The sequence below is a fragment of the Colletes gigas genome, unplaced genomic scaffold (genome assembly GCF_013123115.1).
Source record: "Colletes gigas isolate AHSC1104 unplaced genomic scaffold, ASM1312311v1 Colletes_gigas_Sc00033, whole genome shotgun sequence".
NCBI lineage: Eukaryota > Metazoa > Arthropoda > Insecta > Hymenoptera > Colletidae > Colletes > Colletes gigas.
Window position 1 is genome coordinate 734,037 of NW_025106662.1, and position 10,692 is coordinate 744,728.

The window sequence follows — 10,692 nt, forward strand, 5'->3', positions numbered from 1 at the left end:
CTGAGAAAGCTGTTGCATAGCTACGGCCTGGAGACCACCGTCGATCAGAAAGTGGTCACCAAAAGGATCTGGGAGTGGGTGATGCAGTGCGACTCGAACATCGGTGAGCCGGCTTTGGTTGGTAGCCTCGGGACAGAGGGCATGTGAGAGATGGCCAGAGCTACCAGCGAGCCCTGCCTCAGAACAGATCGCCGGGAACGAAAGTACAGCTTCGCTGGCTTCGGGGCCGATCGCGACGGACGAAACGCGTCCTTCTCCCTTTTGCAACCTGCCAAACAGACCGTCGAAACGACCGCGACGAACTCGCCTCCTCCACCCTTTCATTAGGCTGCCTCGGGCGTTTCGTCGTTTCCGCGTCTCAGCGTTCAGTTATTCCCAGAACACCGTCGACGTGGACACGAGAACGTGTGATAATCCCTGTCTCTCTTTATCTATCTCTCTTTCAGTCTTCTTTACCCCTTTCATTTCCTTCCCTTCCCTCTCTCAACCTTCTCTACAAGCGGACCAATTATCTATCGACGAACGTATCGCAGATATATATGCGTGTAGATATACGTATGCATTAATATACACATAGTTGCTCGTACATCATAATGGCGATTCGCTATAAACGAAAAGAAACTTGTTTCTTGCGAATCGTGCATTGAGATATTCAAGAGTTTGCGTTTGAATAAATTAAAGACGAAGTTTGCCAACGATGGTGGCCACGTTGAAAACACCGGTTCCCGCCCGATCACCGAAGTTAAGCAACGTTGGGCGCGGACAGTACCAAAATGGCTGACCGCTTGGGTACATCCGCGTATTGTTGGCATTATCGTCACTGTACTCTATTTGTAATATTAGAATGTATGAATATTGTAATATTCATAAGTAGAAGTAACCCAGTGTAATAAACAACAAAGTTTCTTTTCATTCGTACGAATACGAGTAACTGTGATTAATGTATACATTCATGTAGAAAACCGCCTTTCGTACATCTCCTTTCCATCAAACAACTTCGAGGCGAGAATTGCCCCCTCCCCAAGGGACAAAAGCAGCGCGTAAAGAATAACCAAAAGTGTGACAGAATCCCGCGCGACGTACGCGCGCAAAATACAAGCAATTTCTACTTCCTGTAACGAATACAAAACGAATGTGATACAAAGAAATATAAAATAAAAGAACAAAATACCAAAACACGTTAAGACTGCGGCAAAAACGCGAATGTAACTGCGATCGATGTTTTCGGTGTCGACTATAGAGACAATAATGACTGCGGATTTCCTAGTAATTTATTACGTTACGATAATTATTTAGTCTAGCGAACGTGAAACCCGGGTATAGATGACTGTACCTAGCGAGGCCTTGCGTGATGATCGAAGGAATCGTACCATCGAGAAAGTAGGAAGAATCGCGTAGCGGAAAACGAAAAAGAAAGCAAAACGTGTGAAGAACGAATTGGAGAAGCAACATTCGACAACAGAATTTAAACGATATTTAACGTTACTAAGCGATATAGAGTACGCATACGCATAGCGCGCATATATTCTTCTAGCAATTTATTAGTAGATGGAGCGAACAGATCTAAAACGGTGGTGTACAACTTGCTGGAGCTATCTTGAACGCGAAACAGCGTGCTCCGCGGGTGTATAATATTTACGTGCCATGGTTTTTCGCCTACGTCTTCGACGAGTTTACGTGCGCAACGCGTGCTTTCGCAGAACGCAGTTTTCGATGTAACAGAAACCACGATTGTTGGAAAAGGAAAGACCCATCGAACGGAAGAAATGTGCAACGAAGGCGACGCGTCAGGCCTCCGTTAACGCCAAGCAATGTTTTCTATATAAACATTACCGAAATAAACGTTGCAATTACATAGAATCCAGAATGTCATTCAAATCATTTATTGATCTCGTCTTTTCCTACGATTCTCGAGCCATTGTCCTTTGTTTCGAATGGAGAATTCTGTATTTTTGAATATTTTGCATTTCATTAGTTATATTTGTTGTATCACTTGTTTGCCTTGATTGGTCGTATGAAAATTTGCGCCCACGAATATACAGGGTGCTCGACCATCCCTGGGAAAAATTTTAATGGGAGATTCTTGAGGCCAAAGTAAAACGAAAATCAAGAATATCAATTTCTTGACTGAGGCTTCGTTAAAAAGTTATTAAAAAATTAAATTAAAAAATTTTAAATCATTCTGAAAAAATTATTTTTGGTTGCGAGGGTCAATTACAATCATTTTTGGTCATTATATATATACGCGAAATCCTACGCATTTTCGAGCAAAAAATTCCTTACCAAGAATCTAATATGAGGCCAGAAATGCTTCCTTGCATGCGAATCTTTAAAATGTCATAACATATGAACGGATTGAAGGATTTTAATGTTTCAAACGGCAAACTACGCATATTTTAATGGAGGATATGTGGAAATTTCAGAAATATTCGAAAAGTTGTTCCTTGACCCCGTAAAGTGTAAAAAATCCCATAAAAATGGTCCAATGTTCAAACAGTCATAACTCCTACAATAGTGAATATATTTCAATGAAACTTTTTTCTGAAATAGAGCTCATGGGTACCTACAAAAAAGTATTAAACAACTTTTCTATAAGGTGTCAAAAAAATTACTAAAAATGAAAAACGAATTCTTAAGAAAAATCGACAGAGGATAGGTGCCTAAATTCGGCGAAATTGAAAAGTTGCAAATCGTCCTGGAAAAATTATATTCGGTTGCGGTGGTCAATTACAATCATTTTTGGTGAATACACATACCCCCGAATTCCTACCCACTTTCGAGAAAATAATTTGAGTAGGTGGCTAAATTTTTCGACGAAAAAAAAAATTTCAAATCGTTCTGGAAAAATTATTTTCGATCGTAGGGGTCAATTACAATTATTTTTGGTCAATAGGCATACCCCCGAAATCCTGCGTATTTTCGAGAAAAAAATTCAGTACCGGCGGAACTTTAAACGTTAATAATTTTTTAACAAAGCCTCCATCAACAAATTGGCATTCTTGATTCTCGTCCTATTTTTGCCTCTAGAATCTTCCATTAAAATTTTTCCCAAGGGTGGCCGAACACCCTGTATAAGTGAGGGTTACGGTTCCGTGATCAGCCTCGTCGCGGCTGAAAGGTTAATCTTTAATTTGACTCTCTGAGAAGAGGAACGCGTGACCCGTTTCGCGATTCGTGCTTTGTCCGCGTTTTCGAAACTTTTAACGAGCAAAACAGCAATCCGGCGACCGTTCTTATTCCCTTTTCTCCTTTTCACCCTGAATTCGCAAACGCGAGAAAGAGCAACCAAGAGGGCCATCGACGAATACTCGACCTTTCGCCTTTTCCCTTTTCTCGACTCTCGGGTCGAGTGCCACGAACGTGCTCGTACGATCTGACCCGCCCTTAACCCACGATATTTACATCCACTGTTGCAGTTCTGTCGAGTATTTCGAGCAATTATACATAGGTACATAATGCACGATTAACTTTCCCAATTCCCGTGGTTATAACAGAAAAGAGCGAGTTTTCATGTTATTTTTCTAAAACTGGTACCAACGCATTTTTCGAATTCTTCTGATTAAAACGAGTCCAAACACGACGTAAATCAGACTTCTTTTAATTTTCTTAATACACGCAATATGACATAATACATATGTACAATGACTACTCATAATTAAATCTTTATACCATTCAATAATTTAATTTTTGTTCTTCGATACACCTCAAATAGAAATTTTTTAGAAGCTTCTATAAGCATCGAGCATTTCATTATATAATATTTGATTTGTATTTTGAACCTGTTTTAATCAGAAGAACCCTAATCGTAAACATTTTTCTCTTCTTTTTACACGAAGATTATTAATCTCGCTTCCTTTCGTTTTACCGATTCTCTGTCCTTCTCTGAATCGAAGGGGGACGAATCGTGGAAAGTTAAACGTGTAGATTTTAGTGAAAAATTCTAAAAAAGATACAGCACGCGCGCGACATGGATGGGGTTCTTCGAACGCGGTTGACGTTGGCAAACGAAAAGTTTCCACAAAGTGAAATCGTCGAATTTATCGCATGCCTCGCGAAAGAAACAGACGGTTTCTCGGAATGGTTAACGACTACGCTTGGAAAACGGACACGAGACGAACCGAGCCGTGTCACGCGATCGGAACCAACTGCGAGATGAAGCCTTTGGTCGGAAACCGATGGATTCTTTTTTTATAAATATCTGAATATCGCGGCGGACGGAGTACGATTTACCGGCTTCGGCACGGCAAACCACAGAAGCGAAGCCAACTTGGCGAACGTCAAAAGGCGCCAACGTGCAGCCGGCTTTTATCGTATCTGGATACAATGCGTATTTCGGGCTTGCGCATTGCTATTTCCGTGCGTCGCGCGGCTATTCTTAGCCGTTGCTTCGACCAGCTGCACGCTCGCCGTGTGTACACGCATAGATACCGCTGTATACGCACAGCGTCTATACAGGGCGTTTAACTACAGGTGGGCAATCTTTCAGAGGATGATTTTACGTGCCAAAATAAGACGTAAATCGAGAAAGACGAAACCGCCGTCGAGGCTTTATTTTCTGATATATAGTGCAGCCCGCGCTCATCCTCCAACTTAAGATTTAGTATGAACGCATTTCGTCATTTTTCGTTTACGAATCGTTAGTTAAATTCAAGCTTTGTACATTGTAGAATTATCGGCGAACAATTAAATAGGGAAATCGTAATTCTTCGCTTCCGGAATGTACTTCGGCAAGTTCGAGTACGAAATAGAGATAAGTGTGATAGTTTTAAACTATAGTTAGGAATATTAGCTTTTACATAGAGAAACAAGTGGACGACGTACTACCTAGAAATATACAGAGTGTACGGCCACCCCTGGGAAAAATTTTAAAGGGGGATTCTAGTGGCCAAAATAAGACAAAAATCAAAAATACCAATTTGTTGATCGAGGCTTTGTTAAAAAGTTATTAAGGTTTAAAGTTTTGCCCATAATGAATTTTTTTCTCGAAAATGCGCAGGATTTCAGAGGTGTGTCTATTCACCAAAAACGATTGTAATTGAGCCCCGCAACCGAAAATAATTTTTCCAGAACGATTTCAAATTTTTTTTTTCGTTGAAAAATTTAGGCACCTAATTAGATTTTTGGTAAGGAATTTTTTTCTCGTAAGTGCATAGAATTTCGGGGGTATGTGTAATGATTGTAATTGACCCCCCCACAACCGAAAATAATTTTTCCAGAACGATTTGAAATTTTTGAATTTAATTGTTAATAACTTTTTAACGCAGCCTCCATCAACAAATTGGTATTCTTGATTTTCATCTTATTTTGACCTCTAGAATCCCTCATTAAAATTTTTCCCAGAGGTGGCCGAACACTCTGTATCTAAATTTCCACCTTCGGACTGGAAAATTGACGTTTCGTGAAAATTTTATTTCCAATATTACAATTATGATGTGATGGTGAAAATTCACCCATAGTACCATTAGCGTGATAGTAAAGTATCGTACCAGTTAAGAGTTAAAATTTTAAGCATTAGAGTGTACAAGTGAGATCTCGATTAATTTGCAACTACAAGTCGGAGCACGCTTTTTTTATAGTAAAATAAGGGTGGGAAAAGAGACGCTCGCGGTGATAACGAAAGCCCCGAGGCCGTGAATTTCCGTTCAAAGGGGGAGGAAAGGAAAGAAGAATGTCCAGCCGTCGGACGGCTAGTCGCCGGGGATCATCATCGATCCACCGGTCCAACGGCCCGACGTCTATTTTCATACAGGCTAACCTATTTATACACACGGACAATGTTCCACTTCTATCGACCGATGAGAACACCGACTAACCATACAGCGTCGCGACGCATCGGTTGCATCCTTGTGGCAATATTTCAACACCGTTCAATGTGCCACCACGCGTCATATCGCGTTGTAGCGTGACGTTGGAACCCCCGTGTTTCGCATCGCGTGACTCCTATCCGAGAAATAACGTTACGTTTTTTTACCATGTTCGCGACTATTTTTAAATTTTACAATGCCTCCCTCGATTTCATTAACGTCGAAGGAACGCTCACGGAGCGACATTCGTCAGTAACCAAAAGGAAGTCGGACAATTTTCCGGTCAACTCGGAGATTGTTCGTAACATTCGTCGATGGCCAAATTAATATTGTATTCGCGTCGAACGAAGAAGCACTCTCAAATATAAAATCTTGGAATAATCTAAGAAAGTTATTTTCAGGGGTAAAAAATCGTTGAGGTACAAGTCGTTGTCGTGGAAATTAACAAAGAAAATTCCAGAAACTGACGCATCTGGCATGCTAAGTGCGTCTGCGGGTGGCGGTTTATGGTGCTGCCTGTGTTGAAAACCAAGGGTCCGTGCGTCATGTTCGGCAATATTAGGAAGACGATTTTAAACGTAGTATTCTCAGAATATCTAAATTGCGACACAACTCTCGTATCGTAGTTGGTTACTTTTAAACTTACGAGTTAATCGTATTTCATAGACTTCAATATAATCGGTGGTAAAAGATACTATTGTATTTTTAGCAGGTTATCGACGACGTACGAACAATGCAACGCGTGTGGCTCGTTTACTCGAACCGTCTTCTATGAGTTTATTCGCGACGTTTAATAAAACAAACTTTATTAAAATAATTACTGAGTTCTTTATTCATCATACTATTTGTTTTCCAACATACGAAAATATCATTCATTCTTAATATACTTATGTTTAAAGATTCTTTTCCGATCATATGGAAATCGTTAATGATTTGATATAAACATTTGAGAACACTGCGCGACGTGCCCTCTGACTTGTGGTTCGATCTTCCTAAAATGAAAAAAATAAAAGAAATTCAAACAGAAATTTCAACAAAAACGGTTGTAAAAATAAAGAAAGAAATGTGCATTTACCAAGTTACTAAATGTCGAACGTTTCGAGAATCAGTCGTCGCAAATTTTCATCCGTTTCCGGACGTAACGGACATTCAAATAACATCCACAACTTTTCAAATTCCTCGACAAAAGGTTCCACCAACGAATTGTGGTTGGTCACCAGGACATTTTCAAAGTTTCCAAAGAACGCGGACATTGTCCAATTTATACTACCGGTAATCACTATATCACGATCCACGATTACGAATTTGTGATGCATCAGGACATCGGAGTCTTGCATTCTGATCGTGACACCTGAAATATATGCGTAGTTTTTTTTTACAAACGAACGACATAAAATGCTACTCAGCGCCGTCGATAACGAACAATCGAACGAGCTCAGCCTGCGTTTACAAAACGACTGAAACAAACCGTTACTGTGAAACAGAGCCGTTTGCGCGGCATCGTTGACAGCTTTGCCTCGGTCCATTATTACCCTGACGAGTACACCTCGTTTACGCGCGTTTACAATAGCTTTTGATAACATTTGACAAGTCAACATGTGCATACATACGTCCAAACTCTGTTTCGCGCAGTTCATATAATTTTCCAGATTTCTAAAACGTTATCTATTGTCAGCCAAACTCGAAGATATTATAAAATCTTTGGATATTTCATATACGTGAAGTCATTGATCTACTAGTTGCATTGCTGTAGATTATAGTGCAAGAATTTTATGATAAATATGATGTGTACATATACAGGGTGTCTGGTGTATTTAGAAATGCAGGATATCTAAAAAAGGATTAAAGATATAAACAAACTGTTCTTACAAAAGTTTTTTGTGTATACAGAAAAACAAAATGTAATATATTTTTTTTGTCGGTAGAAGTATGAAAAAGATTTCAAGGTCAAGTTATTTCTTTTTTTAATGGAATGCTTTATTTTGTTATACATAACATTATAGTACAAGTGAATATGAATCTAAATAATTTTGGACTGTAGATTACTATATCCCCCTTAGAAGCCTTTACTAGAACGTAAATAAATAAATAAATAAATAATATCCTTCAAATGCCCTTGGCGCTACCATCGGAAATCTAAAAAGCGTCACCGCGCTATGTTCACCATAAAATCAAACAACTTTTGCCTATAACATTCTCTTCTACTTTTAAAAATAGACGAATTATCCAGATAACTTATCTTAAATACCTCACCCTGTATATCTACTTTGAAAGATTACGATTGGTTTACCTCATGTAACGAACCGGACAATTGTCCTTGGAGCAAGCTTTACCAGAATTGGCGTGTACCCGACAATAGTTGGATGCTTTGGAGAAAAACATAACTTCCGATATGTTTTGTTTCGTATCGTCAACGCTTGTTTTTGTAATCGCACAGGTGTCGATAGCATTTTTCCGAGAATTACGAAATCTTTTGTACCACTTCCAAATAATTTCCGAAGTAATCAGTATACCCCCCACTAGGAAAATTTTATTGTTTATCATTCCTAAAACAAAATATATGAAAACGTAACAATTAGTGTCAAAGAAGCAATATCCAAAATTTTATTGAAACCAAAAGTACACTTGTATATTAGATACCATTTTGTTTTATGTGACTCTAACCCTTTCGTGACAAATGGTCACTATAGTGGTCGTTATCAAAGCCATCCCCGTTATGGTTAACCACTATAGTTGCCACCTACGAAGTTATCCCTATACAAGAAGCTCTACTGTTGCTTAACAATTTATAAATGCATCATTTTTCCTTTCTGTCTATCTTTTAGTACACACTAGTGGTTCACTCTTTAGTATGTATTCTACGTGCAATAATGACACAGTAACGGCTAATACCGTTGTCGTAAACGAGCTAGTGAACATTCGATATTGTGCAACTACAACGAATAGAATGAAAGGTCGTAAACGATAACCTTTTAATAATTCGACTGATAAATAAGTAAAAACTGTAAGTTTTGATATACTCTCGTTTAGTAATGACTATTATTGCTTACTAAATAATAAACATTCTTATCAAGAAAATTATAACCTATGACTGATATTCTACCGGTCGAAATATCAATCACGAATTTTATAATAAAGACATAAATAAAATATATCATACCGTTGCATATACCATTTATTACCTAAAGATGTTCAAATTGTTCTTGTTAAAGAAACAATAAAGAGAAGAACGAATCGATAAGTCACCAATTTTGCCGCCACTGAATGACGCTTAAGTCTCCTGAAGTTGTCTTTAAGTACTGACAACCTTCTACCAATGAATAACCGTCCACAGACTACCTACTCTAGGGTAACAGTTGAAACGTTTGTCAGCCTATCAGATTCGCGTTTTCGAGTTATATCGAATTGCCAAAAAAAATTGCTGATACAAGCAGATTACGAAAGTTTTACCTTTATTAAAAGCTTTGTAAAAGATGTTCGCGGGTTTTGCGGAAGTTGAATCATTGACTACTTAATTTTGTCCCATTTGTTTAGATATAAACTCTTTATCTCTATTCCAAAGTATATTACATATTGTGTTCAACTGATATGAACAATCAAATATTTCGGATCTTGAGGACAATTTATTAATATCGACCCTGACAACTTTAACTTTCCATTTGTCTTCAAATTCTTTTATCCGCGCGTCTTCTATCGTAGAACTTGACCATGGTTTAAATCTATAACACGTCATGATACAATTAAAATACCTTTGGTACGCTCTAAAATTATCGTTCATGCACAACACAGAAAAAAAAGATAGAAAATTTTGTAATAAATTACTTTGTTCCTATGACTATATTTGCTGGTTTTTCCTTTATTGTGGACATTGTATTCATCAAATATGGAATATCATTAAAACCCATGGCATCATCGAAACAGAATACAGAACATATAGCATCAACTTTATCTTTGCATGCCTAAAAAATTAAACATTTAAGGTTTCAGTCTTACTTATTTATATACTTGATTTATATATGTGTGTATATATATATACATACAGGTAGTATATGATTGTATTTTTTAATGCTTGTTTCTGAAGTGTCCCAAAATTGTAATTTAAACAATACAACTTTGTCCCAAATTTTAACCGGCCAAAATACATTTGTCTTTTTTATCCCATTGGTTTCAGTATAATTATTAGATTCTAATATACCAGCAAGACGTGCTACAACCGAGGTTTTTCCTACCCCGGATCTGCCAACCATAAAAATTTTATATGTAACTTCTTCAATTGAAGACGGTAGAGGTGGTCTTTCAAGAATACCTGTAATGTTTTACAAAATATGAAGTTAATAATAAGTATACATAACGATCCAACAATAGCCAAATAAAATTTATACTCATACGATTTTCTGTTTACCATAAAATCTTCTTTTTTTCGATGTATTTACATAAAAATGATGCACCAACGATTCTCCCTCAACCGAATGTAACCAATTCACGTTTATTGCGTTCATGATCAATTGCAAGAAAATCGGATGATACGAAAATTCAAAAAATCATCAACAAACATTGGCGCTGACAAAACAAACGTTTCGTTCTATGTATAAAGTTAAAAATTTTGTACTTTACAGAATCAATGTTCACTGCTCAGTCCGTATATCAATTAATGATATTTATTTACGAAAACTTCGATTCAAAGGATTTAACATCAGAAAAAATTGGAACAGCGAAGATTATGCTTTTTGGTATTGCAACCTTTGCAGAATAACCTAACAAAAACTCGTAAAACCATTGCGTTTCCTCCGTCCATTCCAACTCCAATAATTGGACGTTTCCAACAAGTCCGACAAGTTGCTTATCCTATACACAATTGTATGCAATCGGCGGTTTCTACGAATTTCGT

The 10,692-nt window shown here is 37.8% G+C and overlaps 2 protein-coding genes and 1 pseudogene across 3 annotated transcripts; 1 reads left to right on the forward strand and 2 right to left on the reverse strand.

The window, feature by feature from the left end:
• The first annotated feature begins 690 nt into the window (after window positions 1-690).
• On the forward strand, window positions 691-811 carry LOC122402196 (annotated as a pseudogene).
• A 5,949-nt stretch (window positions 812-6,760) lies between these two features.
• On the reverse strand, window positions 6,761-8,366 carry LOC122402085 (mitochondrial cardiolipin hydrolase). The gene is made up of 4 exons (XM_043404607.1): window positions 8,095-8,366; window positions 7,273-7,457; window positions 6,880-7,155; window positions 6,761-6,796 (listed from the first exon to the last, which is right to left on the reverse strand). The coding sequence occupies exons 1-3, from the start codon at window positions 8,346-8,348 to the stop codon at window positions 6,887-6,889; spliced, it is 708 nt and encodes a 235-aa protein (XP_043260542.1). The 5' UTR covers window positions 8,349-8,366; the 3' UTR covers window positions 6,761-6,796; window positions 6,880-6,886.
• Window positions 8,224-10,609, reverse strand: LOC122402084 (ciliogenesis and planar polarity effector 2-like). Of its 2 annotated transcripts, XM_043404605.1 has the most exons (6): window positions 10,207-10,609; window positions 9,845-10,110; window positions 9,627-9,763; window positions 9,255-9,523; window positions 8,977-9,148; window positions 8,504-8,544 (listed from the first exon to the last, which is right to left on the reverse strand). In XM_043404605.1, the coding sequence occupies exons 1-4, from the start codon at window positions 10,301-10,303 to the stop codon at window positions 9,316-9,318; spliced, it is 708 nt and encodes a 235-aa protein (XP_043260540.1). In that variant the 5' UTR covers window positions 10,304-10,609; the 3' UTR covers window positions 8,504-8,544; window positions 8,977-9,148; window positions 9,255-9,315. The 2 variants fall into 2 exon arrangements, with proteins under 2 accessions (XP_043260541.1, XP_043260540.1); XM_043404606.1 differs by lacking the exons at window positions 8,504-8,544; window positions 8,977-9,148 and adding an exon at window positions 8,224-8,350.
• Between the last annotated feature and the right edge of the window lie 83 nt (window positions 10,610-10,692).